The sequence below is a fragment of the Somniosus microcephalus genome, chromosome 3 (assembly GCF_052327205.1).
Source record: "Somniosus microcephalus isolate GS21.2 chromosome 3, FLI_Smic_1.0, whole genome shotgun sequence".
Lineage (NCBI taxonomy): Eukaryota > Metazoa > Chordata > Chondrichthyes > Squaliformes > Somniosidae > Somniosus > Somniosus microcephalus.
In genome coordinates, this window is record NC_140989.1 from 340,436,010 (window position 1) to 340,463,005 (window position 26,996).

The 26,996-nt window shown below is 46.0% G+C and overlaps 1 protein-coding gene across 1 annotated transcript in view; it reads left to right on the forward strand.

Moving 5' to 3' along the window:
- frrs1b (ferric-chelate reductase 1b) overlaps positions 1–26,996 on the forward strand; it is a 59,315-nt gene that overhangs the window by 17,875 nt on the left and 14,444 nt on the right. Inside the window, exons 2-10 of the mRNA XM_085983253.1 lie at positions 243–439; positions 2,969–3,114; positions 3,770–3,864; positions 7,058–7,202; positions 9,545–9,727; positions 12,141–12,239; positions 15,975–16,122; positions 21,692–21,805; positions 24,829–24,944. Coding sequence (XP_085839379.1) covers positions 243–439; positions 2,969–3,114; positions 3,770–3,864; positions 7,058–7,202; positions 9,545–9,727; positions 12,141–12,239; positions 15,975–16,122; positions 21,692–21,805; positions 24,829–24,944 — 1,243 coding nt within the window. The remainder of the gene's footprint in view (positions 1–242; positions 440–2,968; positions 3,115–3,769; positions 3,865–7,057; positions 7,203–9,544; positions 9,728–12,140; positions 12,240–15,974; positions 16,123–21,691; positions 21,806–24,828; positions 24,945–26,996) is intronic.

Below are 26,996 nucleotides of genomic sequence, written 5' to 3' on the forward strand. Positions count from 1 at the left end.
CTCTGGAGCAGGGCGTGAACCCATAACCTCACTCAGAGGTAGGAATGCTACCACTGAGCCAAGGCTGACACCTAGATAAATGAATGTTACTTCTTAACCATGGCAAATTAGCTTTAACTATGAGATTCTTGATTATCATTGACCGTATAAACATTACTGTTTGCTTGTTGTTAGAATTAACTTCTGGGAGACCAACAGAAATTAGCACCAATTAAAACAGTTCTTTTTTGTTTTCACACTAGTATGGGACTGTATATTCCTGGTATAATTGCTCTACTTGGCATCTTTGTGGAACCCATAGTTGGCTATGGAAATGGTCAGGTGACTGTGGCTTGTGACACCATGATTGCAAAGCATGGGAGCCTTCCTCAGAAATCGTCAAGTCCCGCCATTGTTACAGTGGACAAAAATGTGTTCAACCCAGAGGATCAAATAAAAGGTACAGACATTTTTAACAGTTAAAAATCTTTTCAAATTTGATATTACAATTATTTATATGTTATTGTATTCGTTTTGTCTGTGCAAATTCATTTGATCAGTGTTAAAATAAAATGGCCTAGAAATTCGGTGGGCTTTGCGCCCAGTTACAGCCCAAAGAGGGCTTCTGCGCCAGTAGGGGTGGTAGCGCTGATTTTGAGGGCCGCGGTAATGGCGGCGGTAGCCGGTAGCGCTGCGCCGGCACCGATGATGTCATCGGTGTGCGCAGTGCCCCGGTTCCGCCCCGCTACCGCCCCGACTCCCATCTTCAGTAGCGGCCGCCTCTTCCGTGGCGGCCGCTAACAACATCGGGAGACCGGGTCCTTACTGCAGCCTTAGCGGGGCGCTTTAAGGTGGAGGTGCGGCCGGCCGCTTTTTCGGCGGCCGCCTGCCCGCACCTCCTTCCCCGGCCTCCTCCACCCCCGCGGCATTGCCGGCTGGTTTCCGTGGAGCCCGGCACTTCTCCGTTGTGCCGGGCTCTTTTGCCGGCACTCGCAATCGGGGCTCCGGCCGTCGCAGGCACCTCCTCCTTAAGAGAAGGAGGAGGCCTGCAGTACAGCAGCCTGCCGCACCGCATCGGGTGGCGCAGCGGCATCGGGAGCGCTGAAATTCACTTTCAGCGCCCCAAGCGGGGGCGGGCACACCCTGGAACAGCGCCCGGTTCCGCCTTGGGGCGCTAAAAGTGAATATGGGACGGGCGCAACTGGCTCCGCGGTCAGCGCAAAATTTTCGGCGCAAACGAGCTGGCGGGGCTATACCCAATTTCTAGGCCAATGTGTCACAGTACAGATTATTAGGTACGGTATAATATGTGGAATGCTTTCTGTGATTTTTATTTTACTTTCATACTGCTTTGGATTAAGTATAAGAATGTTACACCGAGCCTACAGCACAGAAACAGACCATTCAGCCCATTTGGTCTATGCTGCCATTTATGCTCCACACGAGCCTAAATGTGACACAGATGGTTAACCTTATGGCACAGCGAACTGTAATGTCAACAAGCATCAGAAGACTGGCAGAAAGAGTCCTTGTGCCCATGAATCCTCATGGTGAATTGCCAACTTCAGTTGGGTCAATTATCCACTCTCATGGACCTGCCAATGATCACTGAGAGGGGGCATTGGCCAAGGTTGAACAATGATCACCTGATCTTCTCCTCCACAACACATGCTGCAATGGTTGGAGAAAGGGACACAAGACTAAAGAGTTGTGGAAATGTAATTCAATAACATAGAGGAACAACCATTTTTCAAAATGTGATGCCACTGACTCCCCTCCCCTATAACCAATTTACTAACTAAATGTATGATAGAAATCAGGTTCAGTTAATCATAATCATAATCATAATCAATTTTATTGTCATTGTTAGTGCACAAGTGCAGTACAACGAAATGTAGGCTTGCGGCTCCCGAGAGTGTACATTTAGATTAAGACATTTAAACATTCAACATACATTTGGCTTGTAATACATTAACATAAACATAACCATAATAAAGTGCATTGGCAGATGTGCAGGCTTTAGAGTTTATTTGTGGAGTTCAGTAGGATGTCAGCCCTGGGAAAGAAGCTGTTCCTAAATCTGGTCGTACGGGTGCGAATGCATCTGTAGCATCTCCCAGATGGCAGGAGGGCAAATAGACTGTGGCTGGGGTGGGTAGGGTCTTTGATGATGGACCGTGACCTCCGTAAACAGCGTTTCTGGTATATGTGCTCTATGGTCGGTAGCCGGGTGCCGGTAATGCGTTGGGCAGTTTTGACTACCCACTGCAGGGCTTTCCGGTCATAGTAGCTACAGCTGCCATACCATACTGTGATACAGTTCGTCAGGATGCTCTCTATTGTGCAGCGGTAAAAGTTAGAGAGGATCAGGGGTGACAGGTTACATCCCTTCAGCCTCCTTAGGAAATATAGGCGCTGCTGGGCCTTCTTCACCAGAGAGGAGGTATTGAGGGACCAGGAGAGGTCTTCCGTGATGTGGACTCCGAGGAACTTAAAGCTTTCCACCACAGCCCCATTGATGTGGATGGGGGTGTGACTTCCGCCTTTAGACTTCCTGAAGTCCACAATGATTTCTTTGGTTTTCTTGATGTTAAGGGCCAGGTTGTTATCGGCGCACACTGACATAAACAGATCAAGCAGTGGAGCAGTGCTAATACTGGACCATTACTGGTGCAGGAATTGTAATGGACTATAGCTGTTACAGAGTGGTCTCATTTAGAAATGCTATGTCCCACAGTATTTCTCATTAATGTTGCTTTACTCACCATTCAACAGCCACTTTCCAGACCATTGGCAATACCGGTCTTAAGCTGGTCATGATGAGGCGACCTGGGGTGACTATCCCAGTGATCTTCCTTTTCTCTTGATGGGGAGATGCTTGCTGCCCTTTTGACTCTCCTCTTGGTTTACCCCAGAATGCAGTGTCAGTGGCCATTTGCATGTGGCATGTTTGCTTCCATACGCTGACGTTGTTTTCCCTTGGTTTCAGTTACACTCTCTGTGAGACAGTCTGGAACTTCATTCCAAGGATTTTTTATACAAGCACGAGATGCTGCTGACCTGACTGGTGGGTCCGTTGGGACCTTTTCTCTTATTGAAAAGAACACCCAGCTCCTGACCTGTGGAAATGTAAAAGTGAGTACCTGCTTGTGAATTCCAAATATGTTACAGAAATTCTTCCAACATCAGTGATGTAAGAAAACTACTAGGCATTTGGTCTAAGCATTAAACAAATCTTTAATCAACTGTTTTACAACATGGAGGTCTAGTTGTGTCCTTCACTAGTTCCTGTTAAGAATGTCCTGCGCAAGCTGGGCCCGTGCCCAAGTATTCATACTCTCCCTGGACAGCGCCACCCGTAGGCCGCTCCAGTATTATTTCATCAGTCTTTCTTGAATGAATGACTGATTCATGTCAATCAGTTTGGTATTTTGTACTGTTGGTCAGACAAACTGCAAATATAATTTTAAATTCATGAAAAAGGTACTCAGTGGTGGGCGGGGTGGTGGAAGCAAGTGACTGGAAGTGATAATGGGAATGTAGCTTTTTCTAGCTGGAGGAGCTAAAATAGGCCCAGAGGCCTTCCTCATCAATACTTATTCCGTGATCTTGTAAGTCTTTTAGTTTTTGCTGTGTAGTCAATCACATATAGTAATTTTATGGATTGTTTGAACATTAAAGAGCCAGTCTACACAGCAAGTAAAAGAGCGAAAGTGTTTTGATGTACTGAACACATTTCTTTATGGAGCCAGCTTGTGTTGAACATTGTGCTCTTGTGCCTCTTCCATAGGACTCTGCAGTCAGCCACACAAGCCCATCAGGAAAACACACAATTGAGGTGCTGTGGAACCCACCCGTAACAGCACCAGACCACGTCCAGTTCCTGTAAGCATTGCAATGCATTTAACAAACGTTCATTGGATAAATTAAATCTGCCATTGTAGTGAATCAGGATAACATGCCACATTGCACAGCAGTGAGTGTTTGGTGCAGGTCTAAGATGTAGATATAACTTGCAAGTTTGTTTGAGTGCAATAGCAGTTAATGTGCATGGGGGATCTGTGAGTTTCCCAGATTCTCACATTATATTGTGATAAGAATTAATTATATATCCAGTACTTTTTTTATCCCTCAGTGATTGTTTACAGCATTTTTTTAAGTTCATTTATGGGATGTGGGCATCTCTGGCAAGGCCAGCATTTATTGCCCTTGAGAAGGTGGTGGTGAGCCACTTCCTGAACCGCTGCAGTCCGTGTGGTGAAGGTACTCCCACAGTGCTGTTAGGGAGGGAGTTCCAGGATTTTGACCCAGCGACGATGAAGAAACGGCGATATATTTCCAAGTCAGGATGGTGTGTAACTTGGAGGGGAACTTGGAGGCGGTGGTGTTCCCATGCGCCTGTTACTCATGTCCTTCTAGGTGGTAGAGGTCACGAGTTTGGGAGGTGCTGTCGAAGAAGCCTTGGCGAGTTGCTGCAGTGCATCTTGTAGATGGTACACACTGCAGCCACGGTGGAGGAGGGAGTGAATGTTTCAGGTGCTGTCTGGGGTGCCAATCAAGCAGGCTGCTTTGTCCTGGAAAAGTATGTGTGAAAGTATGGCTCATTGATCCTACTATGCATTATTTCCACTTACTGCACACCTCACACAGCTGAATGTCACTGAATAGTGACGTAAAGGAACTAATAACATCAATAGCAGAACAGACCCTGAGGTTTCATTACTTGGGAACCATTCATTTTACTTTAAGTCTGCAACAACAACTTGTATTTATATAGCGCCTTTAACGTAGTAAAACATCCCAAGGCACTTCACATTATAAAACAAAATTTGACACCGAGCCATATAAGGAGATATTAGGACAGATGAGCAAAAGCTTGGTCAAAGAGGTAGGTTTTAAGGAGCGTCTTAAAGGAGCAAAGCGAGGTAGCGAGGTTTAGGGAGGGACTTCCAGAGCTTAGGGCCTTGACAGCTGAAGGCAGGGCCACCAATGATGGAGCGATTAAAATCAGGGACACTTGAGGGCAGAATTAGAGGATCGCAGATATCTTTGGGGTTGTGGGGCTGGAGGAAATTACAGAGATAGGGAGGGGCGAGGCCATGGAGGGATTTGAAAACAAGGATGAGAATTTTAAAATCAAGGCGTTGCTTAACTGGGAGCCAATGTCGGTCAGCAAGCACAGGGGTGATGGGTGAGCGGGACTTGGTGCGAGTTAGGATGTGGGCAGCAGTTTTGGATACCCTCAAGTTTATGCAGGCCGGCCAGGAGTGCATTAGAATAGCCAAGTCTATATAATTCCATAATAGTCCATTACCTATTTCTATGGTAATTGGAGGCCTAATGTAAAGGTATGTAATTTTTTTAATTCGTTCCTGGGATGTGGGCATCACTGGCAAGGCCAGCATTTATTGCCCATCCCTAATTGTCCTTGAGAAGGTGGTGGTGAGCTGCCTTCTTGCAACACTGATAGTGACTGATGGGTGTTCTCATTCAGCAATGGAATGCTGCTCTTTCAGTATCTTCTATGAAAACACGCCACCTTGACTTTTTCCAGCAAAATATTACTACACGTGATCAATGTAGAGTAAAGAAATGTTAACTATATTTATAGCATGCTAATAATACTTTAATGTGGTGCTGCTGGGTTTTCGTCTTCACTGCCTGGGCAGTAATCTGGCAGGGTGGGTCGTACCCTTTAGAGAACCTGCCTGATTTTCATTCCATTGATTTCAATGTCTGGCAATGTACACAGATGTACCCTTATTGGAGGGCCTGCTTCTTTAGTCAACTTTGGGGGTAGATTTCTTTTGTTCGCTATTTGTAGCAAAATCAGAAACAATTGGCAGTTTAGGGTTCTCCTTGGTTTCCAGATGACCCTAAAAAGTATTAGGAGAATTTAGCTGCAGCGAGGGAGAAGCGGTATCACTTGAGATTTGGAGCGGACAATCAGGTTGTTTGTGCCCTACATGCTTTCTAATTTCTGGCCCATGGATTTGAGACCACGGAGGTGACTGTAGGTACTGAATTGCAAGAGTTTTGGAGTGAGAGACCATTTGGGATCAGGTCGAGATGAGGACTTTAAAATTAGAGGCAAGGCAATTATTTAGCAGGTCAAGAGAGATGCAGATGTCAGTGTGGGTGGTGGTACAGAGAGGAAGGAATTGGTGAGAGAAACAGGGAATAGTTTTTTTCAAGGCTGGAAAGAGGAGGTGAAACATAGAAACATAGAAGATAGGAGCAGGAGTAGGCCATTCGGCCCTTCGAGCCTGCTCCGCCATTCAACGAGATCATGGCTGATCATCCAAACCCTAGCACCCGGTCCCTACACCGACAGCCATCCCACCCAAGCCCTATCCCCGTAACCCCACGTATTTAATCCCCCCTAACACTAAGGGCCAATTAAAAAAAAAAATTTTTTTAAATCATGGCCAATCAACCTAACCCGCACATCTTTGGACTGTGGGAGGAAACCGGAGCACCCGGAGAAAACCCACGCAAACACGGGGAGAATGTGCAAACTCCACACAGACAGTCACCCGAGGCCGGATTTGAACCCGGGTCCCTGGCGCTGTGAGGCAACAGTGTTAACCACTATGCCACCGTGCCGCCCAAAAAAAGGAAATAGAGTAAGGCGGTGGGGCACGTGGTGGGGAGGGTCACGGTGGTGGTGGTGAAAGAGATGAGAAAATGATGACCCTGAGAATTAAGAGGGCACTGGACAGAGTTGACGTTGCTGAGGATGAGCCATACTCCTTGATAATACTTTGGGCTCGATCTTAATGCCACTGATCCACTCCCTGCCCAGAACTGCAGAGTGGTTGCCAGCAGGGGAAGATCGTGCGGCCCTTGGCTGGCCGCCAGCTTGCAGGTAAGTTTCCAGGAGGGCGCCCTGGGCAACTAAAAGTTGCCTAATCTATTATGGCTTTCCACTGAACTTCGGGTGCAGATTGGGCATGGGAGATTGCCCCCACTCCCCCCCCCCACCCCTGCATTAGTAAGATTTCCCCTTGTTTTCCACCTGAAAAATGGGCAAAACAAGATTGAATTTCTCCCTTAACTTCATCTTTCTTCATTTCAGGGTCACAGTGGTTCAGAAATTCAACATTTACTGGGTGAAATTACATGGTCCAGTAGTTTCTCAACTAAATGCCCCTCCTCTGCCAATACAGACTACAACAGAGTCTCCATCAATCCTACCAGCTACCTCCCAGCTGACTAAACCAGTAAGTGCACTCCAAATAGATTCAAGATAAGATATTGGATTTCAACAGGGAGAGCTGGAAAAGGATGTTTAGAAATAAGTTTGATCCATGTTTTAAGTAGACATATGGATAATTTTCTGATTTTTGCATTGAAATTAGATTTTATTTTATGAAAATTGATCTTGGGACTTTCTGCATAACAAGTCATACTTTATTTGAAATTGAGTTCCACATTTTGGATGGAATACTGTGGGAACCTTTCCTGGGATTTCTTGATATGTACAGATGGCAGACGAGGATCCTCACTGGCAGCACCACCTCGGAAAAGCAGCCCCATAGAGCTGATGGTGTAATATTTATGTAATGAGGTCCGCATCGCACAGCAGATTAATTCACATACCTTTTGAAAACTTTAACTCACTTCTCCAAGCTCAAGTAAAGAATGACATGTTTTACAGAAAGGCTCCAGATCAAACTCATCAAATCAAATTTCAGGTCAGCATTTTTAGACTGTGATTTCCATCTGTGATACTCAGGGGGTAATTTTAACCTAATTTGTCATACAGGAAACCCAGAAGATCGATTGGAACGCTAGTTTTATACCCTGCCCAATATCACTCTCTGGCTTCAATGGAGAGTAAAAACAGACGGGGTGTAAAACCAGCGTTGCATCTGATCTCGTCAGATTCCCGCTGTGCGGGTTAGGTTAAAATTGCCCCCATTACAACTTTCATTTTGTGTCCTTTTTTAATTTCTAAGTAGTATTTTTTATTGGATGCACATCAGATCCTCAGATGAATGAAAATACATTAATTGTCATACTTTCTGGAAGTATGATTCTGTGACTTCTAATGATAAGTAGGGCCAATGATTGGTTGCAGTGAGTGATTTGTTAGCACTCAGATCAACTCAGAAACTGTCATTTGTTTGGGGTTGCTTATGTCAAATCATGGTACTTGAGCAAGTCCAGCTACTTGTCCTAGCGGAAGATTTGGAGGAAGGGACCGAGTGCAACATATCCAAGTTTGCCGACGATACAAAGATGGGAGGGAAAGCAGTGAGTGAGGAGGACATAAAAAACCTGCAAAAGGACATAGACAGGCTAAGTGAGTGGGCAGAGATTTGGCAGATGCAATATAATGTTGGAAAGTGTGAGGTTATGCACTTTGGCAGAAAAAATCAAAGAGCAAGTTATTATCTAAATGGAGAGAAACTGCAAATTGCTACAGTACAAAGGGATCTGGGGGTCCTGGTGCATGAAACACAAAAAGTTAGTATGCAGGTGCAGCAGGTGATCAGGAAGGCCAATGGAATCTTGGCTTTTATTGCAAGGGGGATGGAGTATAAAAACTGGGAAGTCTTGCTGCAGTTATACAGGGTATTGGTGAGGCCACACCTGGAATACTGCGTGCAGTTTTGGTTTCCATATTTAAGAAAAGATATACTTGCTCTCGAGGCGGTTCAGAGAAGGTTCACTCGGTTGATTCCAGAGATGAGGGGGTTGACGTATGAGGAAAGGTTGAGTAGGTTGGGACTCTACTCATTGGAGTTCAGAAGAATGAGAGGCGATCTTATCGAAACATATAAGATTATGAGGGGGCTTGATCGGGTGGATGCGGTGAGGATGTTTCCACTGATGGGTGAGACTAGAACTAGGGGGCATAATCTTAGAATAAGGGGCTGCCCTTTCAAAACTGAGATGAGGAGAAACTTCTTCACTCAGAGGGTAGTAAATCTATGGAATTTGCTACCCCAGAGAGCCGTGGAAGCTGCAACATTAAATAAATTTAAAATGGAGATAGACAGTTTCCTAGCAGATAAGGGAATTAGGGGTTACGGGGAGAGGGCAGGGAAGTGGACGTGAGTCTAGATTCAGATCAGCCATGATCCTATTGAATGGCGGAGCAGGCCCGAGGGGCCGTATGGCCTACTCCTGCTCCTATTTCTTATTTTGTGGGATGTCACGCTGTGCCAAATCAGTCACTCCAGTGAGCCAAATGAATTCTGTGGTTAGATCAAACACCCACCCCAAAACCCTTTGGGAGAGAATTTCCATGGGATTCTCCCAATCTCCCACTGTAACTTCGGCAGACACCCTAGATAAATGGCTGTTTTTAGCCATTTACGCTGTTTCTCCGGGGATTCCGCTGATCACCTGCCCAAGAACCCCGGCGGCAATTTCCGGGCTTTTCTGTTTGAGAGTACCATTTCTTTAACGCAGGCGTGAGCCCGGAACTAGTTTTAAATTCGTTCTCCAATTAGACTGAACTGATAAGCACTAACATTTAAACCGATTGAAAAAATGTTACCCTGATTCACCGGCCACGCGGAAATGATCCCTTTTTAGCTTCTTCTGTTGACAGTTCAACATGACAGAATGTGGCAGTAAGAAATTTTGCCTGCGGGATCCCCCTGGATGTGACCCTGAGCTGGGCCGGCTGTGCTTCTTCCTGTCCTTCGCAGTGCAAGGCTCTTCAGTGCTGTTTGAGTTGAGTGGACCTTCTACCGGCTACATCTCTTTTGCTCTGTCAGATGACAAATGGATGGTCAGTATCATAGCAAATTAAAGTACTCCTTGTATTGGATAAAGGTAGTTGCCAATAACAGGAAACTCTTTCGTATCCAGCACCAACGGGACCGGGATTGTGCCGGTTGATTAAAAATTCCGGATAACGTAGAGGTATATCTAGCGAGGCTATTTTTAACAAACAAAAATTTAAAAAATCAAGAAATTTGCAGTATAATTGGGTACTCACCTACAGAGACTTCCGACAGCACCAAGAAGCCGAGTAGTGGCAGTTTGGAGAACTACCCCCCATTGACTAACTCGGCCACCGCGGGAGACTCGGACTCGGACTTGGACTCGGCAACATTGCCGGTTATTGAGGTGCTGTTTTCCGAGTATGAATTTTGCCGGTTATTAGAGAATTCCGGATATTTAGGTGCCGTTTAAGCGAGAGTTTCCTGTACTTACAATGATCACGGATATGCTTATTCTACAGCCAGTGCTCCGAGACCAATAGCTGTGCTATTCGTTCAGTCCACTTAATATCTGCAAGGATGTCTTGCTGCAATTGTACAGGGCCTTGGTGCGGCCACACCTTGAGTATTGTGTGCAGTTTTGGTCGCCTTATCTGAGGAAGGATGTTCTTGCCATGGAGGGAGTGCAGCGAAGATTCACCAGATTGATACTTGGGATGGCAGGAATGACGTATGAAGAGAGATTGGGTCGATTGGGCTTATATTCGCTGGAGTTTAGAAGAATGAGAGGGGATCTCATTGAAACTTATAAAATTCTAACAGGACTAGACAGACTAGATGCAGGAAGGCTGTTACCGATGGCAGGGGAGTCCAGAACCAGGGGTCACAGTCTAAGGATAAGGGGTAGGCCTTTTAGGACAGAAATGGGGAGGAATTTCTTCACCCAGAGAGTGGTGAACCTGTGGAATTCTCTACCACAGAAGGCAGTTGAGGCCAATTCATTAAATATATTCAAGAAGGAGTTGGATATATTTCTTAAGGCTAAGGGGATCAAGGGATATGGGGAGAAAGCAGGGACAGGGTACTGAATTTGGATGATCAGCCATGATCGACTTGAATGGCGGAGTAGGCTTGAGGAGCCGAATGGCCTACTCCTGCTCCTATCTTCTATGTTTCTATCTCTTTCCTACTCCTGGCTCTATTTGGAAACCTCCTGCCTCGGAGAGAGTTTTCGGCAGTCATGCTAACTCAATTGCAGGGTTATACTGCAGATTTAGTGCTGCTGTGAAATGGAACTATTTGGCAGTGCTGATGGTTTCAGTATAAGCGCACACTTAAATTAAAGTTCTAGGGCCCATTGTGTTTAATAGAATGATGAATTTCAAGCAATCCGATTTTTTAAAATCTGGTCAATATTTACATTGAAATAAACTGTTTTTTTTAAATATTAGCAGATGGGTACATGGGGCCAAAGGGATTTTATCTTGTGGAACAATCTGCTGACAGTCACATATTCAATTAGGAACACAGCTTATAATGGAAACAAAGGTGATTTTGAGGCCTCCCGCCTGCTGGAAATGCGGTGGTGGTGCCCTGAAAATGGTGGGGAATGATTACCGCTCCGTCCCTGCCGATGGCGTGGCTATCTTCCCTCGGGCCTACTGGTGGGCGGCCAATGTACACGCCTGAACAAGACAGTAGACCCTTCAGTATCCAAATCAAAGTCTTAGGACGTACATAGGACTCCGTTTAACCATTTTAGGACAGTATTGGGCGGAGCGTGCACTGTGCACGCACTACCCAGTGTCAGCTGGCACTGCAGCCAAAGAGGAGCCCAAAGGTAAATATTATTTTATTATTGTGTGGCCGGAAAGAGCAGAAGGGCTCCTCTGGGCACCACATAAACAACCTGGGCCACTGCCACACTGGGCCTCTCCCGCTCCCGAGAAGGGGAGAAGGAGCGGCGATGAGCTTGTCTGGTCTTGTGGAGCCCGTAGAAGGACTTACCATTGGGCTCCTCTTTGGCTGGGCCGTCAACTGATACCGGGGTGGAGCGTGGGCTGGCTGCCCAGCGGCAGGCCTGGTGGAAGTTTGCGGCGGCCACGGCAATGGCGGTAACGAGGTGGCAGGTCATTCCCTACCATTTTTGGGGAGCTACCGTCCCGTTTCCGGCAGGCGGGAGGCCTCACAATCCACCCTCCCAACCCCCCCATAGAGTATTGAGATACTCAGGAACAATAATCTCCAATTCCCCACAAAAACTGAGACTTTAACAAAATCTGCTGGTAACAGTAATGAATATTACACGAGGAAGACTAGGACACGCAAGTCTGTAATGTATCCGTTGTCAGCAGAACCTTATTTAATTTTGTTAATGAGAAAGTAAACAGTGCAAATAGATTAAGTGGCATATTGACATAGTGGGACTCGGTTACTTGCAGGTGTGATTTATATTTACCTAACAATCTTCTGTTACAGGGTAATGATGACATCTATTTATGTGTTGTAAATGATCAAAGTGTACAGATCAATCCAGCCCATTCCACTGGACGCTCACATCCAATATTGAACTCACAGGTAGGTGCAGCAATGCTCATTTTTCTAACTACATTCTCAATTGATTTATCTACCTGTCTGAGCAAGGCTGTTGCCTACAGCTTTGCTGTGTACGTTTTGAAGACAAGCAGGGAGTTCTCCCAGTGTCCTAGCAACCATTCATCGCTCAACCAACACCATTAAAACAGATTAGCTGGTCATTCATTTCATTGCTGTTTGTTGCACCTGCGTGCAAATTGTCGGTTGCATTTTCTTGCGTAGCAACAGTGACTGCAGTTCAAAAGTTATTGGCGTGAACAGATATTTCTCCAAGATTTGATAAAGTGCATGCAAGTGTTTCCTTTTTATATGTTTGCTTTGATAACATGGTATTAGAATTAAATACATTGCATAGATACAGAAGGAAAAATTTGCAGAGCTATGGGGAAAGAGCAGGGAAGTGGGACTAATTGGATAGCTCTTTCAAAGAGTCGACACAGGCACGATGGGCTGGATACCTCCTTCTGTACTGTATGGCCTAGAAATTCAGTTTGGGGCGCCCAGCTCGCCTGGGCGCCGGAATTGCCGCTGCACGCGGAGCCACTTGCGCCAGCGGGATATTCAGTTTCAGCACCCCAAGTGGAAGCCGGCCGCTAAACAAGGGTTTTGGCGCCCCGCTTGGGGCGCTGAAACTGAATATCGGCCATGCAAAGTGCTGCAGCGCCACCCGCTGCGGCACGGCAGCCTGCGGTACTGCAGGACTTCCTCTCACTCTTAAGGGGGAGGTGCCTGCAACAGTGCGATCCCCGCTCGCGAGTGCCGGCAAATGAGCCCGGCACCAAGGAGAAGTGCTGGGCTCTCTGAGGGGGGGGGGGGGGGGGGTGTAGGAGGCCGGGGACGGAGGTGCGGGCAGGTGGCCGCTGAAAAAGCGGCCGGCCGCACCTCCACCTTAACTCGCCCCACTACCGGCACAGGTAGGTCCCTGTGTACAGGTCGCTGTTTGCGGCCGGCGCGGAGGAGGCGGCAGCGACCAAATATGGCCAGCGGGGCGATAGCGGGGCGCTGCGCACACCGATGACGTCATCGGTGGCGGCGCAGCGCTACAGGCTAACGCCGCCATTAGCGCCCCGCTAAATATCGCGGTAGGTTTGGACAGTGGCGCAAAAGCCCTCTTTGGGCGCAAACTGGTGGCGCAGGCCACTGAATTTCTAGGCCTATGAGTCTATACTAATGTAATATAACTTATTACTCATATGAATTCAATCTAGATTTGAAAGTTTTCCATTAAAAAAAATGGGCTTTGAAAATACTACCTTTGAAATATGTTTCTTAGCGTCACAGTTTAGGTAATGGTGCCAAGCCGCCATGGTTTTAAAAAAAAAATAATTCTTGGGATCTGGGCATCGCTGGCAAGGCCAACATTTTTTGCCCATCCCTAATTGCCCTTGAGAAGGTGGTGGTGTGCCGTCTTCTTGAACCGCTGCAGTCCGTGCGGTGAAAGAACTCCGACAATGCTGTTAGGAAGTTCCAGGATTTTGACCCAGCGACATTTGAAGAAACGACGATATACTTCCACGTCAGGATGGTGTGTGACTTGGAGGGGAACTTGGAGGTGGTGGTGTTCCCATACGCTTGTTGCCCTTATCCTTCTAGGTGGTAGAGATCGCGGGTTTGGGAGGTGCTGTCAAAGAAGCCTTGGCGAGTTGCTGCAGTGCATCTTGTAGATGGTACACGCTGCAGCCACGGTACGCCGGTGGTGGAGGGAGTGAATGTTTAAGGTGGTGGATGGGGTGCCAATCAAGCGGACTGCTTTGTCTTGGATGACATCGAGCTGCACTCATCCAGGCAAGTGGAGAGTATTCCATCACACTCCCGACTTGTGCCTTGTAGTTGGTGGAAAGACTTTGGGGAGTCTGTTGGGAATCCATGCTGTTGGGTTTTGTCCAGCTGTGCCTCACCTCACCAGGCATAGTGGAGGCATCAATTTGAAATTGTCACAAAGAGTGAGGAGAGAGGTTGGCACCCTCATTATACCGAGGATTGTTAAAGCTGTGCCACAGAGAGTAATTGAAGCAGAGACATTGCTTCTTTTCAGGGAAGAGTAGATAAACATTTGAATAAGACTAGGGGAAGAGAGAGCAGCGCAGTGGGATTAGTTTTGGATTGCACTAGGAAAGAGCTGCCACAAACACTGAAGGGCTGAATGGCCTGCTTCTGGGCTGTAAACTGGTCTTTCTTCTCACGGGTGTACAGCATGTAATAATGAAGCAAGATTGTCCTCATAATTTATGAAGGAGTTTCTGGTTCTGTTCCATTCTGTTTTGATTGGGATGAAATTGTAAAAGCAGATAATTACAAAATCTAAGGTTTGTAAATTATACTCCTGTTTCCTACATCATTAAATTGTAACACAACCACTTTCCGAGCAATCCAATAAGGGGTGATTCCATATCCTGCACTTGAGCAGAAACGTGGGTCACAGAATTGGGGCTACGGTGTTACAGCCCTTTCTCTGGCTCATGCGTCCCTTTGCGTGTGGCTCCGTGCTGGCATCACGGGAACACAGAATCACCCCTACAGTTTCGAGCCTGTAAATACCTCAATATTAGTAGGTGTAGATTTACGTACATGGGGTGCAGGATTTTAACTGTGGCGCCTGGCAGGCATGGAGTAGTAGCGGGCTGAAAATGGTGTTGAGTTACTTACCACCCCATTTATGCTGGCGCTCCGACCACTGGTATCTTGGTGGGGGCCTTTACATGGGTGGCTTGAGCACCCACCTGTTCCAGGCAGGAGGCCACTTTTAATATACAAATCAGGGCCCTATGATGTATATAAGACTCTAATGCAATTTTTAGGTACAAATGGGACTGCTAGGGGCTGCTCAAAAAAAACAGCTCAAAACCATTTTCATCTTTTATTTGCTTCTCCAAGTCCCACAAAAATACTCGTTCCCTGTGCCCAGTTTGCAGCAGCCGAGTGGTGAAAACAAATTTCTCCCCCTAAGCAACTAGGAGAGACGAAGGGAGTCAGGAGAAAAGAAGGCTCAGGGGAAAATATATCAAAGTTTACAGAATTGGGGGGGCATAGATTATATTGTGGGTTTTTTTGGATATTGGGACTAGCCAGGTTAAACAAATGGTATTTTCCAGTCCTGTATGTTCTTATTTTCTTCAATATATATTCTGGCTTTTATCAACCAAAACTGGTTTAATTATCAATATCTGACCCATATTATTTAATGACTTCATCAAAATAATGAAAGATCAAATTGAAGTCAACCAGCTATTTAACTTGGACAGTAAACATCAAACTAGAGGACAACGCTACATTCATAAGCAAGGTTTGGGGTTGGGAAAACCTTTAGTTCCAATGATATTGGACAAGTGGAATAGGTGCACAGAGAAGGTCGTTGATTCAGGGTCAATTGGCATCTTTAAAAAGGATCTGATTGGTAACTGTTGAGAAGGGGAGATAAAAGGTTATGAAGATATTTAACAAAGGAAGTTAGGGGGATGAAATTCGCCTTGGGCGGCAGCCCGTTTTACTCTCCACCCAGTTTTCTTTTCCATTGAAGTCAGTGTTCCCTAATATAGGGATGGAAGAGTACGATAAAATAATCATACCAGGGTTCTGGATAGAGTGAACTTGATGGGGGTAAAACCTCTTCTCACTGGATTTTCTTATGTTCATATGGGCTTCCTGCTTTTTGTGTTGATCAATGACAACAGATGTGACAATAATTTGCTGTTTAACAATGATGCTGATTATTTGCAGGTTGCTATTCATGATATGGCCTGGAGTTTGGAAGATGGGGTGACTCAGTGTTCATTCAGAAGAAACATTCGGCTCCCTGAATACAGTGAACGCTTTGACCTGGACAGGCAATATTACATTTTCCTGGCAGAAGGGAGAGCTGAGAATGGTGGGTTTGCCACTTATAGACAAGTAAAGTAAGCACATCTGTACCATGCACAGCAGTGAGCACTGATTGTACAGTTAGCCAGAACTAGGTGGTTTTAGAGATGCTTCAATGCAAAAGTGGCAGTGTAACTCGGAAAATAGCTCATACTTCTGCGCACACTAAAGCCAAGTCATGTGAGACCACTCTCAGGAGACATGCCTGAACAGCTTAAGCTTCACCATTGATAAATTGTAAATACTGTATAGAAAATTTTTAGAAAAACTTGAGTGACATTGGGATTTATCCATATTCAACAGACCGTCCAGATAATTACATCCCCTAAAGTGAGCACTGACATGAATCAACTAAGCGGCCTGCGGGTGGCGCTGTCCAGGGAGAGTATAAATACTCAGGCACGGGCCCAGCTTGCGCAGGACATTCTTAACAGGAACTAGTGAAGGACACAACTAGACCTCCATGTTGTAAAGCAGTTGATTAAAGCTTTGTTTAATGCTTAGACCAAGTGCCGAGTAGTTTTCTTACGTCAAGCACAATAGTCACTTTCCCCCTTCACAGAGACATTCTGCTCTTCTCTTCACAGTGACACTCTGTCCCTCTAATTCCATTTCCAAAGTTTGCAGAGCTACACTCCACCGCCAACTCCCCCCAGTTCACAGAAACACCCCCTGTCACCCCACCGCCAACTCCCCCAGTTCACAGAAACACCCCTCACTCCACCGCCAACTCCCCCAGTTCACAGAAACACCCCTCACCCCACCGCCAACTCCCCAGTTCACAGAAACACCCCTCACCCCTCCTCCAACTCCCCAGTTCACAGAAACACCCCTCGTCACTCCACCACCAACTCCCCCCAGTTCACAGAAACACCCCTCGTCACTCCACCGCCAACTCCCCCCAGTTCACAGAAACACCCCTCATTCCACCGCCAACTCCCCCCAGTTCACAGAAACACCCCTCACCCCTCCTCCAACTCCCTAGTTCACAGAAACACCCCTCACCCCTCCTCCAACTCCCCAGTTCACAGAAACACCCTGTCACTCCACCGCCAACCCCCCCCAGTTCACAGAAACACCCCTCGTCACTCCACCGCCAACTCCCCAGTTCACAGAAACACCCCTCACCCCTCCTCCAACTCCCCCCAGTTCACAGAAACACCCCTCACTCCACCGCCAACTCCCCCCAGTTCACAGAAACACCCCTCGTCACTCCACCGCCAACTCCCCCCAGTTCACAGAAACACCCTGTCACCCCTCCTCCAACTCCCCAGTTCACAGAAACACCCCCTCACCCCTCCTCCAACTCCCCAGTTCACAGAAACATCCCCTGTCACCCCTCCTCCAACTCCCCAGTTCACAGAAACACCCCTCACCCCTCCTCCAACTCCCCAGTTCACAGAAACACCCCTCACCCCTCCTCCAACTCCCCCCAGTTCACAGAAACACCCCGTCACCCCACCTCCAACTCCCCCCAGTTCACAGAAACACCCCTCACCCCTCCTCCAACTCCCCAGTTCACAGAAACACCCCTCACCCCTCCTCCAACTCCCCCCAGTTCACAGAAACACCCCGTCACCCCACCTCCAACTCCCCCCAGTTCACAGAAACACCCCTCACCCCTCCTCCAACTCCCCAGTTCACAGAAACACCCTGTCACCCCTCCTCCAACTCCCCAGTTCACAGATACACCGTCACCCCTCCTCCAACTCCCCAGTTCACAGAAACACCCCCTGTCACCCCTCCTCCAACTCCCCAGTTCACAGAAACACCCCCTGTCACCCCTCCTCCAACTCCCCAGTTCACAGAAACACCCCGTCACCCCTCCTCCAACTCCCCAGTTCACAGAAACACCCTGTCACCCCTCCTCCAACTCCCCAGTTCACAGAAACACCCCTCACCCCTCCTCCAACTCCCCACTTCACAGAAACACCGTCACCCCTCCTCCAACTCCCCAGTTCACAGAAACACCCTGTCACCCCTCCTCCAACTCCCCAGTTCACAGAAACACCCCCTGTCACCCCTCCTCCAACTCCCCAGTTCACAGAAACACCCCTGTCACCCCTCCTCCAACTCCCCAGTTCACAAAAACACCCCCTGTCACCCCTCCTCCAACTCCCCAGTTCACAGAAACACCCCCTGTCACCCCTCCTCCAACTCCCCAGTTCACAGAAACACCCCTCACCCCTCCTCCAACTCCCCAGTTCACAGAAACCCCCTGTCACCCCTCCTCCAACTCCCCAGTTCACAGAAACACCCCTGTCACCCCTCCTCCAACTCCCCAGTTCACAAAAACACCCCCTGTCACCCCTCCTCCAACTCCCCAGTTCACAGAAACACCCCCTGTCACCCCTCCTCCAACTCCCCAGTTCACAGAAACACCCCTCACCCCTCCTCCAACTCCCCAGTTCACAGAAACACCCCGTCATCCCTCCTCCCTATTCATAAAGGCACTGCTCTTCCTGATGCATCACACTGCAGTGTTCCAGCTCAGTTTCACCAGTGCTCCTCCTCAAGAGGCTTTGAAATCACACGTGTGTGCTTTGGGTATGTCTGGCTATGCTGTTAACCTGCTAGTGTGGAAATATAGGAAGGTGTCAGGTTTGATCCCAGTCTGTGCTTAATTTGCTGATCTCTGCCAGGGTGGCAGTAACAATATTGCAATTGTGCTGCAAGGAGGATGCTGAGAAACTCCAGTACGATTCGGACAGGTTGGGTGATTGGGCAGATGCATGGCAGATGCAGTATAATGTGGATAAATGCGAGGTTATCCACTTTGGTGGCAAAAACAGGAAGACAGATTATTATCTGAACGGCAATAGATTGGGAAAAGGGGAAGTGCAACGAGACCTGGGTGACCTTATGCACCAGTCGCTGAAGGAAAACATGCAGGTGCAGCAGGCGGTTAAGAAGGCAAATGGTATGTTGGCCTTCATAACGAGAGGATTTGAGTACAGGAGCAAGGATGTCTTGCTGCAGTTGTACAGGACCTTGGTGAGACTACACCTTGCGTATTGTGTGCAGTTTTGCTCGCCTTATCTGAGGAAGGATGTTCTTGCCATGGAGGGAGTGCAGCGAAGATTCACCAGATTGATACCTGGGATGGCCGGAATGACGTATGAAGAGAAATTGAGTTGATTAGGCTTATATTCGCTAGAGTTTAGAAGAATGAGAGGGGATCTCATTGAAACTTATAAAATTCTAACAGGACTAGACAGACTAGATGCAGGAAGGGTGTTCCCGATGGCAGGGGAGTCCAGAACCAGGGGTCACAGTCTAAGGATAAGGGATAAGCCATTTGGACTGAAATGAGGAGGAATTTCTTCACCCAGAGAGTGGTGAACCTGTGGAATTCTCTACCATAGAAGGCAGTTGAGGCCAATTCATTAAATATATTCAAGAAGGAGTTAGATATATTTCTTAAGGCTAAAGGGATCAAGGGATATGGGGAGAAAGCAGGGACAGGGTACTGAATTTGGATGATCGGCCATGATCTCATTAAATGGCAGAATAGGCTCGAGGGGCCGAATGGCCTACTCCTGCTCCTATCTTCTATGTTTCTGTGTTTCAAGGCACCATGGGCTAAAAAATCAGCCAGGTTTCCTACTCCTGATCACTCGCTGGGGTTCGCTACTGAAAAGTGCATGTGAGCAGAGTAAGGAATGGGTGGGCTGAGGAAAGGATGGTGCTTGGCTGTCATGTGCTCCACAGTTGAATATTCTGCCAGAATTTACTGTCATGGCTCCCAGAAATACTGCCTTCCATGGAACTACATCCCAGCATGAGTCAGTGCCTTCAGAAGAAAAGGGGAGAATTTTTTTTAAAGTTTCAGAGTATCTGTGCTCGATTTTAAAAAGTCAAGCAAAAGTAACAATATTTTACTACTGGTCCAGCCAGGATGCTACACTCGCTTTGTTTGGGATCTAAAATAGTGGATGTGAATACCATTCATTTTTTACTTGTTGTGCAGGTGCTGAGCACCACCTTGTGGAGGGGGTAATGAGCTCGACTCTCTCTGTAAAATGGAGAAACTATTACCATGTAATTCTCCTGGGGCAGAGCACAACAGGGAACAGGGACGCCCATCAGGAATTTGGCCTGTAGGGAGTGCTCAATTGTAAACCGCAGCCCAATATTTTGCCTTGTTCTGAATTTTTATTGAAGAAGTGTTGGAGGTGGTCACAGGGAGCCGTTCTGGGAATTCTGTGGATTATGGGACACCTTTCTTCTGGAATATCTACTTCTCATTTAATAGTTTTCCAATTCACCTCTCCTGAAGGTGCTTGCTCGTGCTGGAGTATGACCCCACAGGTCCAAGTGTCCATTCCTCATGTGCGGGTCTCAACATTCGGGTTCAATTGATATCCACACGTGCACTTGCCAGTAGGGCTCGCTGGATGGGAATCAAGAGCAGAAACCCCGAGTGACCTTTCCCCCCCTCCCTAGCCTAGGATCACTGAGACCAATTATAGTTCCCCATTGGCCCCTCTGGCTAAGATCACACAAGTCATTAACAGATTGAACAGTCTACACACGGCACTTAATGACTGATCCACAAGAAAGCAATTCAAATAGTTTCATAATTACTTTACTGCTGTTGTTATTTATGTTCCACTTTAAATAATTATCTTTACTTTCTCTGAATAAACGTTTAACTTTCACCTGTTTTCTGGTACATTTTACTTTCGGGGCTGCTGTTAATTTGGCAGCTTGCTTTTTATTTTTTTATTATTAGTTAGTTTCATGATGTGTTTTGCACTCCCAGAGCATTGGCCCGGATTTTGCGGTCGATATGAGAGTACGCTGTCATACCTTCTTTGAAATCCACCGCAAGTTCGGGATTTCTGTATGCGCTTGCACGTGCATGAAATCCGGAACTTGCGGTCTGCCAATGTACGCATTGGCAGGCCATCCGCACAGCCCCAGGAAAAAGTAATTGTTGGGGCAGAGGTGGGCCACTGACTGGCAAGCAATTGCATCCGGAAATGTTACGGTTGCTGCAAACAGGAACAGGGCCTGTTCTCATCAGCATAAGGGGATACCTCAGGCATGTTTTAAACATTTTCATCTTGGAAATTATACACATACACTGTATCAAATGAGTTTCTGCAAATATTGGCTCAGATTAGAGTTTTAATGATGTTGAAAATGAGCAAAAAATTACATTTTTAGTGAGGTTGGTGGAATGAAGCTAACTATGAATGAAATTTCAATCCTGTAAATTGTAATCAAATCTGATTTCGAGATTCCATTAAATCTCATTGCGGGATTCCCTTCGGCAATGATTAAAGTCAAATTCTGTTTTGTGATTGGAGGACCAGGCCCACGTGATCCCAGGTACACTTCTGCACTGCCTGCATCCCTGGGATCCGTGGGCCATTACGCTGCCCTCTGCCTCGCAGCCTCAGACCACAAGTTTAGGTAGGTGCGTATTCCTTTTGCGTTCTCCGGAGGTACGCCTCCGACCGCAATTTTTGGCCCATTGTATTAACCAAATGAGTAACAAAATGTTTGCAAAGTCTACTAACAAGTATAATATACTTGATATAACTATTCATACTTTTTTCTTGTTAAAGGAAGAATTCATAAACATCACCGACAACCGCTGATCACACATGGGAAGGTTAATTTTGATAGATCTCCTAATGAGCTCAGGGGTTCTCGGTCTCCACTGTATATTAAGGCTCACGGTAAGTTCCTCTTTTGTTTTCTTGGGGGCAAAGTTCCTCTGAAGCTTGTACTAAAATGATAAATGAGAATATAAAGACCACATTTGAGTCCGAAACTGTGCAGGCTAGCACATCCCAGTGTATGTGTTAAGGTACACCTGCCTGAGGCTTCGCCTTTGACCCCGGCAAAGTTTGTAAGGTCAGTGGGCAGGGCCAATGAATGTAAGTCTTTGATGGTTAGGGTCGTAACTCAGGTATATCCCACCAGAAGAGTCTTGTGGTGTAATGGGGCGGGGGGAGAGGTTTGCTAGGCCCTGCCCAGCAACAAAACATTATCCCTCATCTTTGGAGGTGCAGGTCCTGATCCCCATCTGGACCTCATGTAGGGCCTTCTTCTGTTGGAAAGGAGACCGTAGGGTACACAGCTTCTGCCCTGCTCTTGTTGTCACTTTGTTGATATGGCTGGTTCAGTTAAGCTTCTGTGACCCCCAGGATATTGATGGTGGGGCCGTTGAATGTCAGGGGGCAGTGGTTGGGTCTTTTCTTATTGGGATGATCATTGCCTGGCATGAATGTTACCTGCCACTCATCAGCCCAAGCCTAGATTCTATCTGGTTTCTGCTGTAGGCTGGCATGGCAGCTTCATTGTCAGAGGAGTTGTGAATGGAGCTGATCACCAAAGATCTGTCAGGCAACAGTCCCACTCCTGACCTTATGGCAGAGGCAGGTTCATTGAAGAAGCAACTGAAGATGGTTGGACTGGGATACTGCCCAGAGGAACTCTTGCAACAATTTCATGGGCTACGATGGCTGGCCTCCGTCGACTACAGCATTTTCCCTTTGTATCAGGTGGGACTCCAGCCACTTCAGGGATTTCGTTTTGACTGCTCACTTTTTCTAAGGTTCCTTAGTGCCATTCTCAGTTGAATGTTGTCTTGATGTCAGGGCAGTTATTCTCTCCTCTCCTCAGGCATTCAGCTGTTGTGCCCATGCCTTGATCAAGCCTGTGAGAACATTTGCAGCTGAGTGGTTCTGGTGGAACCCGAGCTTAGTGTCGGTGAGCAGATTATTGTCCTACATTACAACAGTGATTACATTGCAAAAGTCCTTTTGGAACACCCTGAGGTTATGAAAGGTGCTATATCAATGCTATTTATTTATTTATTATTATTGATGGCACTACTGATGACTCCTTCTGTCACTTTGCCAATAGTTGGAAGGAGGCTGATGAGGTGATAATTAGTCACGTTAGATTTGTCCTGCTTTTTGTGGCTAGGACATGGTTGAGAAATTGTTCACATTGTCAGGTAGATGCCAGGGTCCTAGTTGCACTGGAAAAGCTTGGCATGGAGAATGGCTAGTTTTGGCGTGCGGGACTTCAGCACTACTGCCAGATGTTATCAGGGCCCATAGCCTAGGCTGTGTTCATTATACTCAGCTGCTTATTAATGCCACATGGAGTGAACCAAATTGGCTGGGTATTAGCAGCTGTGATGGCGAGGACTTTAGGAGGAGGCTGAGTAAGATCATCCACGTGGCACTTTTGACCGAAGATGTTTACAAACACTTCAATCAGGTCTGTTTCACTCACATGCTGGGCTCCACCATGATTCAGGATGGGGATGTTCATGATTCTCGTCCTCCTGTTGTCCACCACCATTCTCGACCTCTAGGGCTACAGTGCTTTGCTCTGATCCATAGGTTATGGAGCCACTAAGCTTTATCTATTACCTGGAATAACAACAGAAAATGCTGGAAAAACTCAGCAGGCCAGGCAACATCCGTGGAGAGAAATTAGAGTCAACGTTTTGGGTCAAAACCCTTTATCAAGACTAAAGAGGCACAGGAAATGAAATAAATTAAGAGGCCAGGCTGGGAGAGAACAAAAGAGAAGAGACATTAAGAGGTATTGAAAACAAGACGAGATGGTGGTAGGACTAGTGGAGACAAAAGACGGCTCTAGATTAGGTGTGAAATGCGCTGGCAGAATGGGAGACAGCTGCCATGTGGGAGAGAAAAAAAAAGGAAAGGGGGGGGAAACCAAAACAAAGGTGTGGATGAAAAATATAAGTAAAAATGTAATAGGGGCCGAGGTTATGATCTGAAATTGTTGAACTCGATATTGAGTCCGGAAGGCTGTAAAGTGCCTAATCGGAAGATGACTTAATCACAAGTGACATTGCTCCCTCAATAGCAAAAAATTTATAATTTATTGACTGAATACATTAACCAACTGCATGCAAACTATTGTGTGGGTCATTTTTAAATTCATGTAAAAACAAATACCATCATCAATGCCACATGGCAGGTGTCTCCCATTCTGCCAGCGCATTTCACACCTAATCTAGAGCCGTCTTTTGTCTCCACTAGTCCTATCACCATCTTGTCTCGTTTTGAATACCTCTTAATGTCTCTTCTCTTTTGTTCTCTCCCAGCCCGGCCTCTCAATCTATTTCATTCCCTGTGCCTCTTTAGTCTTGATAAAGGGTTTTGACCCGAAACATTGACTCTATTTTCTCTCCACGGATGTTGCCTGGCCTGCTGAGTTTTTCCAGCATTTTCTGTTGTTATTCCGGATTTACAGCATCTGCAGTATTTTGCTATCGATTTATCTATTACCTGCTGCTTTTGGTGTTTAGCATACAGGTAGCCCAGTTCTGTTATTTCAATGTCTGCTGGTGCCTCATTCTAAGGAGCTGCTCCTGTCCTTCTACATTCCCCATTCAGCCACTTCTTAATGTTCACAGGGGGTGAATCGAATTGGCTGGATATTGGCATCGATGATGGTATTTGTTTTTATATGAATTTGAAAATGACCCACACAATAGTTTGCATGCAGTTGATTAATGTATTCAGTCATTAAATTATAAATTGTCTTGCTATTGAGGGAGCAATGTCACTTGTGATTAAGTCTCGGATCATCAGTGAGGGTGCCGAGGTAAGGGTACAGGAAACACAGGGCCTTTGCTAATTTGTTTTAATGGAGACGTTTCGGTTATATTCCAATACGTTATTACAAGTTCAATTTTTATTTTTTTCCTCAGGAACATTAATGTTTATTGCATGGGTGGCTACAGCCAACATTGGTGTCATTGTAGCTCGATTCTTTAAACCTGTCTGGCCATCCAGCACACTGTTTGGAAAAAAGGTCTGGTTTCAGGTAAGTATCACTACTGTACCAATAATATGTAGCTATGTAGTTTCAAATGCAGCCGTGGCTAATTATGGATGTTTCAGATACATAATTTACCACAAATGTACATTCCTTTAAGGCACAAAAACCCCACAGGAAAAGTGGTCCAACCGTGGCTAACAAGAGAAGTTAAAGATAGTATTAGATCAAAGGAAGAGGCTTATAATGTTGCCAAAAAGAGTAGTAAGCCTGAGGATTGGGAGGATTTTAGAATTCAGCAAAGGAGGACCAAGAAATTGATAAAGAAAGGGAAAATAGAATATGAGAGTAAACTAGCGAGAGACGTAAAAACAGATTGTAAAAGCTTGTAAAAAGGGAAAGATCAGCGAAAGTAAATGTGGGTCCCTTACAGGCTGAGGCAGGAGAAATTATAACTGGGAATAAGGAAATGGCAGAGAAATTAAACAAATACTTTGTGTCTGTCTTCACGGAAGAAGACGCAAAAAACTTCCCGGAAATAGTGGAGAACCAAGGCTCTAGTGAGAATGAGGAACTGAAAGAAATTAGTATTCATATAAAAATAGTACTGGAGAAATTAATGGGACTGAAAGCCGATAAATTCCCTGGACCTGATGGCCTACATCCTAGGGTTTTGAAAGAGGTGGCTATAGAGATAGTGGATGCATTGGTTGTCATTTTCCAAAATTCCATAGATTCTAGAACGGTTCCCGCGGATTGGAAGGTGGCAAATGTAACCCTACTATTTAAGAAAGGAGGGAGAGAGAAAACAGTGAACTACAGACCAGTTAGCCTGACATCAGTAGTAGGGAAAATGCTAGAATCTATTATTAAGGACATGGTAACAGGGCATTTAGAAAATAATAATAGGATTGGGCAGAGTCAACACAGATTTATGAAAGGGAAATCGTGTTTGACAAATTGAGGTTGTAACTAGCAGAATAGATAAGGGGGCACCAGTGGATGTGATGTATAGTAAACTCTTTCTTATCTGGCACCTGTGGGACCAGGATGGTGCCGGTTGATGAAAAATTCTGGATAACAGAGAGGTATACCTACCAAGGCAATTTTTAACACAAACAAAAATAAAAAATCAAGAAATGTACTGTATAATTGGGTACTCACCTACAGAATGTTCCGTTAAATGTATGGTAGAATCGGCAAGATTACCGGTTATTGAGGTGTTGTTTTGTATTGAGATATATCTATTTTGTCGGTTATTAAAGTATTCCGGATGATAAAGTGCCGTTTAAACAAGATTTTACTGTATTTGGATTTTCAGAAGGCATTTGATAAGGTGCCACACAAAAGGTTATTAAACAAAATTAGGGCTCATGGGATTGGGGGTAATATACTAGCATGGATTGAGGATTGGTTAACGGACAGAAAACAAAGAGTAGGAATAAACGGGTCATTTTCAGGTTGGCAGGCTGTAACTAGTGGGGTACCGCAAGGATCAGTGCTTGGGCCTCAGCTATTCACAATCTACATCAATGATTTGGATGAGGGGACCAAATGTAATATATCCAAGTTTGCTGATGATACAAAGCTGGGTGGGAATGTAAGTTGTGAGGAGGATACAAAGAGGCTTCAAGGGGATATAGACAGGCTAAGTGAGTGGGCAAGAACATGGCAAATGGAATATAATGTGGAGAAATGTGAAGTTATCCACTTTGGTAGGAAAAATAGAAAAGCGAGTATTTTTTAAATGGTGGGAGATTGGGAAATTTTGGTGTTCAGAAGGGACCTGGGTGTCCTTGTACACGAATCACTGAAAGTTGACATGCAGGTACAGCAAGCAATTAGGAAAGCAAATGGTATGTTGGCCTTTATTACAGGATGATTTGAGTATAAGAGTAAAGACGTCTTACTGCAATTATATAGGGCCCTGGTGAGACCACACCTGGAGTATTGTGTACAGTTTTGGTCTCCTTACCTAAGGAAGGATATACTTGCCATAGAGGAAGTGCAACAAAGGTTCACTGGACTGATTCCTGGGATCGGGGGATTGTCCTATGAGGAGAAATTGAGTAGACTAGGCCTATATTCTCTAGATTTTAG